Source organism: Euphorbia lathyris, chromosome 5, assembly GCF_963576675.1.
Source record: "Euphorbia lathyris chromosome 5, ddEupLath1.1, whole genome shotgun sequence".
In the NCBI taxonomy this organism is placed as follows: Eukaryota; Viridiplantae; Streptophyta; class Magnoliopsida; order Malpighiales; family Euphorbiaceae; genus Euphorbia; species Euphorbia lathyris.
Window position 1 is genome coordinate 6,248,247 of NC_088914.1, and position 16,795 is coordinate 6,265,041.

A 16,795-nucleotide genomic window follows, 5' to 3' on the forward strand; every position below is an offset into this window, starting at 1 on the left:
GTCGATGAGTGGTGAGAGCATACTGTCAATCAGAAATGGTTGTGACAACCGCAACTATGATTCTGGGAATCGCGGCATCTGATGTCGATATGAATATGCATGACCTTGAGACTAGTCCACATAGCGTTGATGGTAAATGAAATGAGAGTCTCATTGGTTCACATGTAATATGGTTAATTACGTGATCTAATATGTGCCCCCACTAAAATATTCAGATCGAAGTGCTTTAGAGCTTCTGTGTACTGGATGACCAAAGGTTGAATCCCTTAAGGACTTTGTCTTATATTGAGCTGAAGTTATCATTCAATTGAATTGTTGTGAATTCCTATCCGTTTTGGTAGATTTCGTGTTGACGTGTCTTCACATGTTTCTTATCTTAGGACAGAAGTAGGTGCAAACGTGGGATACTTATGTGGACGTTTCATCTCTATCTTTATATACGTTTTTTAGAGTCTTTTGGCTTAATTTAAATCATTTTTCATTACTTTTCCAATTAAAATGCTTATGTAACTTATTTAGGCCAACTGCTTCCCTAAAGTCTTCGGGAATTGATGGGGGTGATCCTATAGTGCAAAGTTTAGTCCTTGAGACTGATACTGCTTCTGTAGCTGAGGATGTCGCCTCAAGAAGCAAAAGATTGTAAAGGGCATAAAGATTTTTACTACTCCTTTTGTTGATCTTGTATGCAAAAAGAAAGGGAAGAAGGAAATGGTAGAGGATTCATATTCTTTTGAGTCGATGCTCAAGAAGACCAAGCTTGCTAAAGAGAAAGAAAATAAGAAGTTTGTTCCTGTATATTTGACCGAAGCGGATGAAACAATGTTAATAATTAAGATCGTATCGTTATAAAAACATTTCTTCTACCTCTATCAATATTTTGAGTATGATTTGCTTTCTATGATTGTTGATTCCCATTTTTTTATATCTTTTAAATTTCATTTGTGGGAGCATATATATTGAGCACGTGTCGCCCTTAACAATCTCATTATAAATGAGGATTGACCTGTATGGTTTTATTCCTTTAGGAGATTTTTTTAGAGTAAATCTCTTCGGGGTTTTGCTCGATCTAACCGTGTCTCGTTCTATGAAGGTGATTTTTCGAACTTTACGTTTTGTTTTTTTGTTCTTTATATCCGCTCTCTTCTTGTAATTTTTGTAAATATAGAACTTATCTGCCACATCTGAAGTCTATTAATAGCTCAAAAATATGGTCGATGTTTATTTAAAGAATGAAGCTGAGCTGGAGCATCATATAGATTGAGGCTACTAAAGAGACCTTTGCCCAAGTAGAAGTCTTGGAGAAAGACTTAGTTGTTGCCAATAAAGTTACCGAGGGAGCGAAGAAGATAGAGGTTGAAGCTAGGAAAAATGAAAATACTGCTTTGCAAAAAGATGCTCGTGTAGATGAAGTGACTTTGTTAACTTGAGCGCCCATTCAGACATTTTTCGAGATTGCTTTGATCTTTGCAAGTTTTTTCTAGTGGGGTGTTTGTTCTCACAACGATAGAGTGTCCTTGAAAGTGATTTTGCAACTTTTGAGCAGCGACCATAACTTCGTAAGCCATTTTCTCCAACTTCGAGTATCGTGTTTCGACATCAAGTAGGACCTTGCTTACATAATATACTAGGAATTGGTCAATGGTCTACTCCTTAATTAAAACCATCCCAAGGAAATCTTAGGCCACACCGATGTTCTACTCCCTAATATGCTCAACAGAGGTGAAGGGGCATGTAACAACCCCATTTATCTTGGTGTGCATGTAATAATGTGTTACCATGCATGGACATAGAAGTAAGACATGGCTCTGGATGTGTGGTCAGCAATAAGAAATCATGCTCCACATGTTTAGGGAATGTCAAATGCCGAATAAATATTGGAAGCAGTTGGAGCTTAACACAAAAGTTTACAAGGTTAGTGTGGCCTCAATAAGGGACTGGACCGAGCAAGTGGATGTCCTCTTATCCAAGCAAGAAATAAAGAAATTCATGGGTATAATCTGAGTTTTATGGATGGAAATAAATAAACTGGCCCATGGAAAGTAACCGATGAGAGCCTCCTTAGCAATCATAAGACTTTTAAAAATATACAAAGAAACATCTAATACAATTTCCAGAGGACTCTTGAGTGAAACATCGGAGCAGAGGACAATAACAACAACTTCAATAGGACGTTGGCACCCACCACCACTAGAGTTAGTCAAGATAAATTGTGACCCCTTTTTCCAGCCAACAGAAAATATCAGCTCCTTCGGTTTCATTGCCAAAGATCATCAGGTCTTTCTTTCGGCCACATATGCAAAGCTTCATGACATCATCCTCAGTGTTAATTTGGTCGAAAGGAAGCGTACTTCTTGCTAATGGTAGCCTCAAACTCACAAGAAGCCATCTCACTTGTCAACAACAAAGACGATCATCCTAATTGGCTAGGGTCAATGGTCAAGGACATTACCTAAAAGACCGAAGGTTTATAGAGACGGATTCAGAAATGTCCGAGAAGGGATGAGACTCTTACTGATATTTTTTACAAAGTATCTAAAAAACTATGTCATTTTAACCACGTTCAAGTGACAATAGATTATTATTGACAAATTTAAAGGATCAAGAGGTCACTTTGAACAAAATCAGGTGACTGATATATTACTTTAAGCAAGTCCAAGAGCTAAAAAAAACACACAATAAAAGGGCAAATGTTGTTTTAACAATATCGGACCTACGAGAATTAGACGATAAAAGGGCGACTGTCCCTCTTTTCTGGATCCACCATTGTTTAGATAGATTCAAATACACACTCGATAGACGTAACACAAATAACCGGGCTCATCAATTAGCCATTTGTCTGAACTCGCTCCGTTAAATGGAAAGCTTCAAACAAGAATTCCCTATGTTTTTGTTTTTTACTTTTGTATTCATAACCATGTAAACCCTATTTCAATTTAAATTCAAGTTGAATTTCCCATAATAATAATAATATATAAAAATATAGTGTACAACTTTTATCGTATTTCACATTTCGGTAGCACATTGGTTTTTTATGAAGATGAAATTATTCGCGTGACATAATAATTAATTGTATAGGTTACCAAAAGATTATACGTTTTTGGTGTGATAGTATATAACTTAACCAAAGTATACCTATGGAGTCCCCCCAAATTAAAACACACATTTGGGGTTATTGAAACAGCACCCGCTCTTTTCCTCCTGCTCCGCTCTATTTCTTTCCTCTTTGGCTTCCTTTCTCCCCACCACTTGCAGCAGCAGCCCTCCTCCGGTCACCGTCCGTCGACTCCTTCTATCCGGCCGCCACTCGCAGTTGCCGTCCTCTTCTATTCATGTAGCTCCCCTTCATTCCCAAGCCTCGTAGGACCTTTTGGGCTGCATCGTTTGTTCATACAAGAATCTTCTCTTTCTGTTTTCCTTTCTCTTCCATTCTCCGACTTCAGCAAACTTGGAGCTTCTTCTCTTATAAACTGACCATCAAATGGAGAAGAAGAATAAGGAAAATACTAGTTCCGCTTCAGTCCAAAAGGTCTTTGGAGCCAATTCCCTGCAAATTACTGGAGAGGATTCTTCCCGCTTAATTGGTAGCATTGTCGAAATAGGAAATTCGGGAAATCCAAATAGCAAGCTTCTTCCGCCCAAAGTCACCGTTTTACCTTTCCCTGTGGCTCGTCATCGTTCCCATGGCCCTGTAAGCTACTCTATGTTCTCTATTTACTGTCATGAATTTTGATAACAAGGTCAAGTTCTAACTTTTAGCACTATGTTTTATGTGTATTGGAGCCTCCATTGTTTCAGTTGTTTGGTTGTTCAGGAAAATAGTAGTTTGTGGAGTCATTGATTTTAGTACTGTCAATTTCTAACACTATTTACATAACTGGCTTTAACACGATTATCATCTTTGTTGCCTTTATATCATATAAAATCATGTCAAATAACACTATTATGACGTGATGACCTGTTTTGATACCTTTAATTGATTTCGTGTTGGTATGTTCTTCAATGGCTTTCACTAAAGCAAATGCTTCATGTTTTTGTTGTTGTTGATATGTTAAGTTGCTAAGAGTAACAGCAAGCTTCACTTCATAATTGTGCCTGATTGATAGACTCTTGATGACTTAATTTGCTGAATTGGTTCCTGATTGTGTTTTGCAGCACTGGAGTCCAGTGAGCGTAAAAAATGCTTCTGATGACGGGGATCATGAAGATACTGATCCAACTGATTTTAACCCAATATCAGCTTTTGCAAATCCAGTGCAGAGGAAGCAGAAAAGGGACATGAATCTGAGACAGTGGAGAGAGTTCATCCCTAGTGATAATCTGTTGGAGACTGATAAGATGGAAAGAAATAGGCAGAGATTGAAGAAGACAGGAAAACAACAGAAAGGTGAAGTAGCTGCTGACAATTTAGATGAAGATGATAAGACTTCAATGGAATTGGACAAACGAAGTTTAAGTTCTGTTATGCCAATAACTAAAGTGAGGAATAGCGTACCAAGCGATAAGGATTCTCTTTCTTTTACTTCAGCTGATGATATTGAAATGCACGACTCTCATCAAGTCTATGTTCAGGATCATAATGGTGTTGCAAAAGTAAACCTTGAGAAAGTTGACAAGATGGATCCTGCATTAACAGAGCTGATGAGTAAGAGAGAGCAGGAGTTTTCAACTAAGGTTTCTAGTTCAAACTTAAACAACTTTGACAATAGACAAGCTTCCATGTCTCTGGAGAGTGAGATTGATGCTGAAAATCGTGCACGGCTAAATAGTATGTCATCTGAAGAGATAGCAGAAGCACAGTCTGAAATAATGGAGAAGATGAATCCTGCATTGCTAAATTTACTAAAATTACGCGGCCAGAAAAAACCAAAGCAGCAAAATTTCTCAAGTTCAGGAACAGTTACCAATGGTGAACTATATGCCAGTCCCACTAGTGAGAATCAATCAGTCAAGAAGTCAAATGTTTCATCACATTTAGGCAGTGAAGACTGCGACATGATAGCAAAGACTGCCACAGATTCAAAGAGTGGACCGAATGAAGATTCTGGGCAGTATTTCTGCCCAGGTGGTGGAAATTTGTGGAATAGTTGGAGTGCAAGGGTAGAGGCTGTTAGGAGATTGAGATTTTCTTTGGAGGGGAATATTATCACTGATGATGCAGAGATTGGTAATTCTTAGAATTTCTCTCTGTTCTGTAATAGCTTCTGGCCTTCTTTGTGTGTGTGTGCATATATATCTCATATGGACAAACGTAATTCTAACATTTAGCATTTTGGTGATTTAATCTTTGCTGGCCAATTATTTGTGTATATTTGTATCTAGGTGTAACAGGAACTTACTTGTTAACCACTGCAGCTAGTTGTTTGAAGTGAATGGGATTCATAAATCATCATGCAATTTTATATACTAGATTAAGTTTTTATATTTATAGATGCTAAAACTCTAGGTGATGTCGGAGAACTTAATGAGAAAAATAGTCTTGTACATTATGAATGAACACTGCTGAAAATTTGGAGCTTAAATGATCTATTGAGATTGCTGAAAATTTGGAGCTTAATTAGGCTCATATCTATTGAATGAACACTGCTTGATAAGCAGTTTAGAAGTAAGATTTTTTTTCATTTCCACATTTCTGTATGCAGGGGAACAATCCTGCTATATGTTGGCTTTCAGGACACAATGTTACTATAACTGTGTTTTGTTTAGATTTTGATATGTTTTGTAAGAAAGAAGAATTTAGTTTGTGTTTGCTTCAAAGTGAGATTCTGATTTCATGATATTTTTTTTTTTCTAATTTGTAACATTAGTCTCAAAACAAATGCAGCATTGTCAAATTTCTTATTGCATTTTGAATTTTTGAGTGAAAGCTGTGAATCTTAATAAAATATGCCTTTGGATGCTGTCTTGTTACCCTAGAGGTGAAGAAACACCTTGCTATCAATTTGAGTAACCTTTTCTGCTTGCCAGGTGGTATACATGTTTCTGAGCGCGACTTTTTACGAACAGACGGGGACCCTGCTTCAGTTGGTTACACAATCAAAGAAGCTGTACAACTCACTAGAAGTGTGGTTAGTTAAGATCAAACCTTGTTACTCAATTAGTTGACGTGAAAGTAAATTTTTATTGGTTTCTTTCTGTTCATTGAAAGGTATATTCATTAAATTTTTGTGACGTTTAATTAAGTAAACAAGAGTTGTAATGACATGGTTACCACTTTTTGTATGCCTACTAATTGTGTTTGAAGATTGATGCTTTCTCTTGTTAATACATTTACTTCAGTTATATGCTTGTCGCGTAGCCTTATGTATTAGTTTTATTTGTTGCAGATTCCAGGGCAAAGAGTTCTTGCATTGCATCTGCTGGCATCTGTGCTAGATAAAGCTATGTGGAACATTCAACAAAACCAAGTTGGATGTTGTGTGAAAAGTTCTAATCTACCTAACAAGTTCAATGATTGGGAGGCGATTTGGGCTTATGCTCTTGGGCCAGAACCCGAGCTTGTTCTATCATTGAGGTGAAGCTTCATCCAAATGCATCTGTTTGCTGATTGCCATGGCCTTTTGGTCATGACTGCATCATCTGGACCTTTCCGTTTTTTCCTTGAATTCTCTATTTGCAACGCGATGATGCAATTAAATATCTATATTGTTGATTTGTAGGATGTGTCTTGATGATAACCATAGTTCAGTTATTTTAGCTTGTGCAAAAGTGATACAGAGCACACTAAGTTGTGAGTTGAATGATAATTTCTTTGATATCTCAGAGGTAAATTTTGTTTTTAAGAATTCATTTTCCTTGTACCTCTGCAGTAGTTGACTTTTGTCTGATATGTGGTGCTTCTAGAAAATATCATTATATGAGATGGATATCTTCACTGGTCCTGTATTCCGGAGCAAGCCAGAGATGGATGATGGTTTCCTTCATGGTGGCTTTTGGAAGTACAATGCTAAACCTTCTAATATTTTAACTTTTGCTGGGGATGTCATTGATGATGAGACTGAAGGAACAAATACCATTCAGGATGACATTGTTCTTGCGGGTCAAGATTTTGCTGCTGGTTTAGTTAGGATGGGAATCCTTTATAGGATGCATTATCTGTTGGAGGTAAGCATGAATATATTGACTTGACATGATATTTAGATTAGTTTACATGAGCTCTGAGCCTAGGGGAATTTCTTGTAATTGCTGAATAACTTTTGAGATTTGTGAAACTGAAATACATAGTTTATTTTGGATAAACATGCTCTTTGTTTCTCTAGGTGCGATTGAATTACTCACATGAGAACAGTAGCAACTAGATTGGAAAGTGTGAGTTCAAAAAGATCAAAATATTCCTTGTTGTAAACACCATATGGGCACTGGGTGCTAAGCAAGAAAACTGATATCTAGGCGCGAAAACATGGATAACTACATGAGTTCATAAATGATTTAACCCGGACAAGTGGACATATAGCACTGTCATTTCTTGTTTCACAAATAGTTGTAAAATACTTAGACAAATTTTTTGTGTAATCACTATGCCTAAATGTATAATTCACCGTTGTTTTCCATCTTTGAATATTATTTTTGGCTGGATGCTACCAACATATTTTTATTGATATGGATCATAAAACATCTCTAGGAGCTATTCTGTGGATATGTTCTTCTTTCCTCTGTTTAAGGCAGGAGAAGGGTGAAGCATGGGCATTTTAGAAAATGGTAGTGCTGATCTTATAAAGAAAAGAAACATCTATTTGAGAAATAAAATGACACAATTTCCTTGGTTTTGTTTAATTGCTTGGCATGATCATCTGGCTTACTTCCAAGAAGAATCCCTAGTTTGAGCTTGCGGCGTTTACATTCATAGTTTTCCAATGTGTTTGCCTGTATGGTTTCAGGGTGGCCCTAATGCAGCTTTGGAGGAGTGCATAATTTCTATACTTGTTGCTATAGCAAGGCATTCGCCAACATGTGCAAATGCAGTCATGAAGTTCCCTGGACTTGTAGATATCATTGTCCACAAATTCACTGCAGGAGACACCGCTGGAATTCATTTGTCGAAGATAAGATCTGTTACGCTTTTGAAGGTTAGCATTTTGTATATGTTTCTAGAAAGCTGTGTACCATTATTTTTCCTAGTTGCTTATTCACTCTAGCTCTTCCAAGGACCGCTATATGATAAAATACACCGAAAATAATTTGAGTTTGAGGCCTGTTTTACAAAGGTCACAGAACTTCATTTTCTTTCAATAAAATCACTGAATTTCACATTTGATTTCAATAAAGTTATTGCAGCCAATTTGTGTACAAAAACTCATTTGAACGTAGACATGACACAGAAGCCGGTTAACTATATGCCAACTAAGCGTCATGTTGGACATGTCTGACTTTATGGTTGATGGGGCAGAAACATGTCAGCCATGTGGCACATCCTTAGCCACAATTTTGTTTTTAACAAAATCACATCCATGTCCATTGTGGCACTTAGTTGGCATATAGTCAACTGTGTAAGTGTCACCTCAACATCGTGACTACTTTTTGTACACAGATTGGCTAGGAATGACTTTATTGAAATCAGATATAAAGTTCAGCGATTTTTTTGAAAGAACATAAAGTTCGGTGACTTTTGTGAAACAGACCTCAGATTTCAGTGACTGTAAGTGCAATTTACCCGGCCATTATATCATTTTTCTTTTTTGGTGTGAAACAGGTGTTGGCTCAATCTGAAAAGAAGAACTGTCAGGAGTTCATACAGAATGGATCCTTTCTGGCTATGACCCGAGATCTCTTTCGTTATACTTCCTCCCTTGACCACTGGGTAAAGTCAGGGGAAGAAAATTGTAAACTTTTGTCTGCTTTGATGGTTGAACAACTACGTCTCTGGAGGGTCTGTATCAGTTACGGTTTCTGTATATCGTACTTTTCAGACATCTTCCCTGCCTTGTGCCTGTGGTTGAATCCACCTACATTTGAGAAACTCCAGGAGAACAACGTTCTTAGTGAATTCCTTTCGGTTTCTCGGGAGGCATATTGTGTCTTGGAGGCGTTGGCTAGAAAACTCCCGACTTTCTATTCACAAAAGAATTCAAACAATAAAGTCTTGGATTCTGCTGGTGATGGGCTGGAAACATGGTCTTGGAGTTTTGTTCCTCCATTAGTTGATATATCTTTAAAGTGGTTAGCTTTAAGAAAGGATCATTATGTTTCGAAATACTTTACGAGGAAAAGAGGAATGAGAAATGACGCTGTTTTCCATGGTTCGTCTGGTATTGCATTGTTGTGGGTTTTTTCAGCCGTCATGCATCTTCTTGCTGCATTGCTTGAAAGAGTAAACCCAGAGGAAACTTCGAGTTCCCAAGGAAGTTGCAGGCTTGTTCCATGGCTTCCAGAGTTTGTTCCTAAGATTGGACTTGCAATTATTGAAAATCAGTATCTGAATGTAAATAGTGCAGAAGAACAAGAAGATCTCGATGCAGATAGCACCTTTGTCGGGGAACTGATTTGTTTGAGACAGCAAAGTACAGATGAATCATCATTAGCTTCTGTATCTTGTCTTCATGGGTTTCTTTATCTTATAACTTCAACTGATAACTTGATCAGCATGGCTAAGAATAGCATATCTGCCGCTCAGTATGAAGTCTCAAGAGAAGGGAATATACTTGAGGATGGGTTACTTAAAAGATGTCGGGTTGAATGGACGTGCGTGCTTGATGTTTTTATGAAGTTGATGGGATCAGAGTGGTCCGTTATACAAACCATTGAGACTTTCAGTAGAGGAGGACCTGCTCCAGGCGTGGGGCTTGGATGGGGCGCCTCTGGTGGTGGATTTTGGTCGATAACTGCTTTGCTAGCTCAAGCAGATGCTGCATTATTAGTTTACTTGCTTGAAATATTACAGGTGATATCCGGCACAGGAATAACAACTGATGAGGAGATGGTCACTGCTCTGCACAGGGTTAATTCTGTCTTACAAGCATGCTTAATTATGGGGCCTAGGGATAGGGTTACGATGGAAAAAGCTCTGGATATATTGTTTCAAGTTCCGGTTCTTAACTGTCTTAACTTATGTGTTCAACAATATCTCCAATCTAATAAGAGAGCAAAACCTTTCAGTTGGGAACATAAAATAGATGACTATTCGTTCTTCGGTGAGATATTAGCCTCTCACTTTAAACATAGATGGTTGTCTATCAAGAAGAAATCGAAACCCACAGATGAAAACAGTTCTCGTGGGAACAAAAGTTTTAAGAAGGGCAGTGTTGGTCTGGACACTATACACGAGGACTCCGATGCCTCAAACACGACAAGACAAGCTCGTAACCTCATGTCTTTGACACAAGAATGGGCTCACCAGAGATTGCCACTTCCCATGCATTGGTTTCTGAGTCCAATCACAGTTCTCTCTCATGATAAACATGAAGTTGTGGAAATTACAGGTGCACTTTTCCTTTTACTAGCTATGGAAGCTATGTCCATTTTCCTATCTACTGATTTCCACTCTCCCATCAAGAATGTACCTGTGGTTCGGAAACTGCATTCTTTATCAGTGATATTAGTTGCTGGAATGGATGTGCTTGATGATAGCAAGAGCAGAGATCTTTATGAAGCTTTACAAGATGTCTATGGTCAGCTTCTTGATGAAGCAAGATTTACTAACAGTGCTACTCACTCATCGGATGGAAGCGTAAACTTATTATCCGAAGTTGAGAAGAAAACTAGTTTGGAGTGCTTGAGGTTTCAATCAGAGATTCATGAGAGTTATTCTACATTTATTGAGACACTTGTGGAGGAATTTTCTTCTGTATCTTATGGTGATATGATTTTCGGTCGTCAAGTTTCGATGTACTTACACCGTTGCACTGAAGCAGCTGTGAGACTTTCTGCCTGGAAGGCACTATCTAATGCTTATGTTCTTGAAATTCTGCCACCACTAGATAAATGCATTGCTGAGGCAGAAGGGTATCTTGAACCTATTGAGGTACTTTCACAGCATATTTAATCCCTTTATAATAAATTTTTACGTAATTTGCAGTGCGAAGTAATTCCTTGGATTGCACATTGCATATAGTTTGGATAGCTCTTTGCTCTAAGCAGGTCCTTGTCTTTGTCGAATTGGCAAAAGATAAAATTTAGTCTCCGTGCTTGGCACAATATAATAGGGCTGTCAAGAGACAACCTGTTTGACATGATTATCATTTTTACTGCATTTATAACATATATAATCCTCTGGAGTATATAGATCATAATAATACGATTATGACACGACAACCCGTTTTGACACTTCTACAATTTATCACTTCGGCCCTGCACTTTAATTTGGCCAGAATATCTAACCATTGACCACTATAATAATTTGGCCTAATACATCTCTGGCCCCCTGTACTTGTCTAAAAAAGTCATCTGTTTCCCTATACTTTAAAAATGTCCTATTTACCCCCTGCACTTGTTTAAGTGACATATTAACCCCCTAAAATCCATGTGGCGGAGTAAGAAGAGATTTTGGAAAAATTGAAATGTGTATGCTTTAAGCAAGATTAAGGGGCCAATAGATCACTTTAAGAAAGTTCAGGGGCTAATAGGTACCTTTCTGAGAGTCAACGAGTCACTTCAAGCAAGTTCAAGGGGTCAATAGAACTTTTTCAACTTTTTTGGACAAGTAAGGGGGCTAAAAGATGTATTAAGCCTAATAATTTCCTTTTGATATACCGTTCTGTTAATAATTTATCACATGGTCAAAATATTATCTCCATTTCTGTAATATATTGCTTGGAACTGTTTGTCTAAGGGCCAAATTTTAGGAAAAACTAAAGTACAGCGGCCCAACAGGCTAAAATTGAAATACGGGGACTAAAATGACAAAATGTGCTAAGTACGGGGATCAAATATTAGCTTTCTTCTTTTGGAATTTGATGAAGGTTATAACTGTTAAAAGAAATGACATGAAGAGAAAGTGATCATTCTGGGGTTTTTTCCAACTCCTATTTGGACATAAAGTTAATCTCCATAGTTATGATGCTTCTATTTGTAATTTGTAAATATTAATACGAATTGGGCCTTTATTAAGCTTTTAGTTCAAACGGTTAATGATATGGTATAAGAGCCTCTTAGACCAAGTGAGGGTTTGATTCTTGGAAACCCCATTTGTTGATTTAATTTCAACACATGGTAAGATGGGGTTGTGTTGTACACGCTTCAAGACCAGTGGGCAATTGCGTGCAGGGATGTGTTTAATATTAATAATATGAATTGGGCCTTTAACTATCGGCTTAAGCTTTAGTTTCAAATGGTTCCTTTACATAATTGTTAAGGTATATCTAGAATTCTATTTGGTTTGGTTTTCCTAATTATTATAGGAATTGGAAACTTCATCTTTAAGTGAATCCTACTATGAAAAGGAATATACTTTTAGGTCTGTATAAGCAAGAGTTGTTTGCTTATTTATTTATGCTGAAAGTTTTTGAAGCTTGTGCTCTTGAGATATACATATATGAGAGCTTTGGGTGTAATCGGGTCTCATGAGATTTAGATAAAAGGATGCGATTTTCTTACTTTTGTATCAACTTGCTATACGCTCCTTGCCTGTGTTCCTCGTCTGTGGATGTAGGCAAAAATAGCCGAACCACGTAGATGTTTTGTTCTTGTGACTGCATGTGTAATTTCCTGTTCCGTATATCAAAGCTTATTATAATCAACAACCGATCTAATTCCTAACAGTAATCAACTTCATTTTTTGTTTGATTTCTGTTTATAAAGGTTTTTAGGTGCAGCTACTGCATATTTTAATGTTCTTCAACTATGGAAAGATCCTTTTTATTTATAGAACATTTTCTCCTCTGCAGGATGATGAAGGTATTTTGGAAGCTTATGTGAAGTCTTGGGTTTCTGGCGCACTTGACAGAGCTGCAGCTCGACGAACAATGGCGTACACTCTGGTTTTACACCACCTTTCTTCATTCATTTTCCTTGTCAATCCTCAGGATAAGATATCAGTCCGAAATAAGCTTGTAAAATCTCTTCTGCGGGACTTTTCTCAGAAGCAGCAAAAACATGAGGTATACAACTTCTCTGCTAGGCTTCTTATATTGGTTTGATAGCGAAACTGTCTAGGTTTTAAAGCAGTCAGTTCCCGGATTTAGGGGATTGTTTCACCATGATCACTAAAACATCTGTACTTCGATCAGACTTCACTAAAACTGTTTCCGTCAGATCAGATTTCACTAAAACTGTGCCCGTCAGAAGTTCGATAAAATTCTCACCAAAATGATGATGTGTTAGACTCTTTATAAACCTATTAATCGGACACGCCATGTCCCCCTAGCATCCCCACCATCTCCAAAATGATTTTATTTTGATCATGACTTGTGTAATTTCCGGCGGAGGCAATACCCTTCTCAGAGTTCCTCCGGAGCAGGGGGGCCAATCTCCGGGCTGCCTGAGCCTGAGTGAGCTATTTCCGTCGCCGATTCAGTCCCTAATCCATTAGAAATTATAAATAAACTTTAATTACCAATGGAAATTTTACATTTAGGAAAATTACAGTTTTTCTTTATTTCTCCCCAAGTCGGGGGACCCCATAACCCCCTATAAATCCGGCCCCGGCTATACTCTGCACAAGACATTTAACTCTAGTGGTCTGTGTTCTTTTCAATTAGAAGGCGGGAAAATGGCATATGGAAGCACCAACATTGATTGTTTTCATTTTCACTTGATTCTCCACCCAAGTGAAGTGAAAACTATAGGGAAATATTAATGAATGAAGCAAATTAGTCTGATCTTGATTCAATCACTTCATTTCTTTTCTATAGGACTTTTATGGGTTCGACCTTGCTGTGTTCTATTTCAACTTTACACTAGAAGAAACCTCAAAACCCTACATGGCAAAAGATAAAATTTGTCCTCTGTACTTGGCAAAATTTGTCAATTTAAGCCAGTATTTGTACTTTGGGACATTTGATTTGAAGGCGGGCATTGTCGCTAAGGCGTGCCTGCGTGGTTATGAGAGTTGTGTCATGGCGCCTATATCTCACATGGATTTAATCTTGGCAAAAAGCATGATTAGGCTCCTGATCTTTCATTTTTTGGTTCATTAAGCCCCTTGATAACCAAATTAGTAAGTTGTGAACATCTAATTCGGTTAACAGACTGTTATTCATTGCACCTGCATTTGAAATTTGTATTTTTTCACTGTTTGAAAGCAATTTTGGATGTGTAATGTCATTATAGGAAAGCTGTAAAAACCTTAATTAAAACTGTAAAAAATATATTTTTTTTAATAATTTCAAATACAGATGAAGTTAATAACGTATTTTTAACCGAATTAGATGTTCACAACTTACTAATTTGGTCATCAAGGGCTTAATGAGACCAAAAATAAATGATCAGGGGCTTAATGTATCTAAATAAAAGATCAAGGACTTAATGAACCAAAAAATGAAAGATCAGGGGCCTAATCATGCTTTTTGCTTTTAATCTTCACCGGTAGAGTAGACACATCTAGTGTCTAGAATAAACAACCATATAAGAAAGAAATAAAGGGTAAATTACATCCATGGCCACTGAACTTTACTTATTTTCACGGTATAACCTCTAAACTTCAATCAATACCTCAAAATGACCGATGATGACCTCAAAATAAAGAATTCCAAGAATGGATGATATTCTAAGCAACTTTAATTCTTCCAAGAATTGATGAAAGCTCCATAAATGGTGATTTTTGGAAAATAAAAAGTATAGTTCATGGTAGATGTTGCTCTAAAGAACTTTATTTTTTGAAAATTTCCATTTTGAGGTTAACGGTCATTTTGAAGCGTTGGTTAAAGTTGGTGACTTTTTAAGTTACGCTTCGAAGTTTAGTGGTTATACAGTAAAAATGAGTAAAATTCAGCAACCATGGGTGTAATTTACCCAAGAAATAAACAACAAAAAAGTAGAAAGACTTTGTAGATACATAGATACACAACGGACGGAAAAAGGAAGAAGCAAATAACAGGAAAGAATATGGAGACTTTAATGAGAAGTTGCTATTAGTCATAGGGGTGGGCACGGTTCGGTTAACTAGTCCAATAAGGGTGGACATGGTTTCAGTTCGGTTACCGTTTTAATCGGGTTTTTTTTAGTCAGCTTTACTATTTAATCGGACACTTCAGTTTATTGCATGTTAGAATTTGATAGCATGTTAGAATTTATGATCAAGAATATATTCAGTACATTTTGATTTTAAAATTCATCATTTCTTATATTTTACATATTTTTATTCTTTCCATTAAACAGGGAATGATGTTGGAACTCATACAATACTATAAGCCATCTGCATCAGTACACGGAGAAACTCGGTCTTCCCGGACCAGCGATATCGAGAAAAGGTTTGAATTACTGGAAAAAGCTTGTGATCAGGACTCCATTCTTTTGGCTCAAGTTGAAAAGTTAAGGTCTGGTTTTGTTAAAAACAATTGTGTATAGAGGATGAACAAGGAAATTAACTTATAATATGATCAAATTTTGAGGATAATACCATGAAAAAATCTGCAAGAAATATGATTTTTCTGATATAATAATTAAACACAAAAGGCTTGACCAAGATTCCCACTCGAGGTGGAGTAAGAAAGATCTCTGGTTTTATCATTTGAGCTTAATACATCAGGGGTTGATCAAATAGTCCTGTAAATTTGCACTTTACACCCTAAGCAGATGAAGAACGATGTTCATATATATATATATTTTAAATCTAAATAATGTATTTAAATGTTAATGTGGTTAGAAAGTCATTGTTAGGTGGCAATTATCGGTTTCGTGTCGTGTTCAAATTGTGTTAATTATAAGTTAGTGTCAAATGAGTCTAACTCTAATCCAACTCAAAAAAAAAAAAAAAAAATTGTGTTATAATCAGATTAGTATTGATTTCGTATTATATTTTCGAGTTATTTCTAATTTTACTATGTACCTACATTAATAGTTTGTCACTTTTGAATTAACATGTTAAGGTTATCAATAAATTATAAATGACATCTAGACGTTTAACGTGTTTTGACATTTTATTAACTAAATAAAGGCAATAACCTATTTTGTTTATTTCGTTGTGTAAATCAATTTAATAGTCTTCGATTTGCTCATGTTTGTCTACCGTGTGGTTTGAACATTAAAACTTCAAGTGTATGAAGACACTATTCTAAATATCCCTAGTTTGTTATTGTTGTGGAACAACCATGAATTAAAGACTAGTATGTGTTTTGAGACAGTAATGTTTTACTAAAGATGATATGTACAAATATGAGAAGTTTGGGTTTGTGTTTGCGATAATAATTGTAATTTTATATTACTTTTATTAATTAAGGTGACATAGAAAAACATGAAAGAATGCGATAATAATTTTAAATACTTGTATATTTTGTGTTATTTTTAGTAAACAAGTTAAGCTTAATCGTATTAAAAAAATTCTGTCTTAATTTCGTGCCAACACAAAAATAGCACAACGTTAAATTCAAACACTAAATTAGGTATAGTGTAATTGGATTGTGTGCAATATTGTCATTCCTTTATAGGGAAAATTACACAGAAATTCATCTTCTGAAAACTATTTACAACTATGTCAAATCATAATTTTTTATTATGTCAAACTAATAAAATCAGTACTTTTAATATATTTTAAGAATTAGAATTTATAAATTAAAAGTCAAAAATCTATTTTCTAGTGTTTATGATTTATCAACTGGAGTCTAGATTTTTAAAATTATAGTGTAAAATCATAATATATAGAAAATAATGACATATTAAGAATTAAGTTTGGTGATATGACTTAGTTATAATTTTATACTTAATTATG

The 16,795-nt window shown here is 36.2% G+C and overlaps 1 protein-coding gene across 1 annotated transcript; it reads left to right on the plus strand.

The window, feature by feature from the left end:
* Positions 1-3,156: 3,156 nt before the first annotated feature.
* LOC136228974 (transcriptional elongation regulator MINIYO) lies at positions 3,157-15,813 on the plus strand. The gene is made up of 10 exons (XM_066017481.1): positions 3,157-3,688; positions 4,153-5,164; positions 5,965-6,065; positions 6,324-6,511; positions 6,657-6,762; positions 6,841-7,101; positions 7,875-8,063; positions 8,687-10,954; positions 12,816-13,028; positions 15,247-15,813. The coding sequence occupies exons 1-10, from the start codon at positions 3,479-3,481 to the stop codon at positions 15,433-15,435; spliced, it is 4,737 nt and encodes a 1,578-aa protein (XP_065873553.1). The 5' UTR covers positions 3,157-3,478; the 3' UTR covers positions 15,436-15,813.
* Positions 15,814-16,795: the final 982 nt, after the last annotated feature.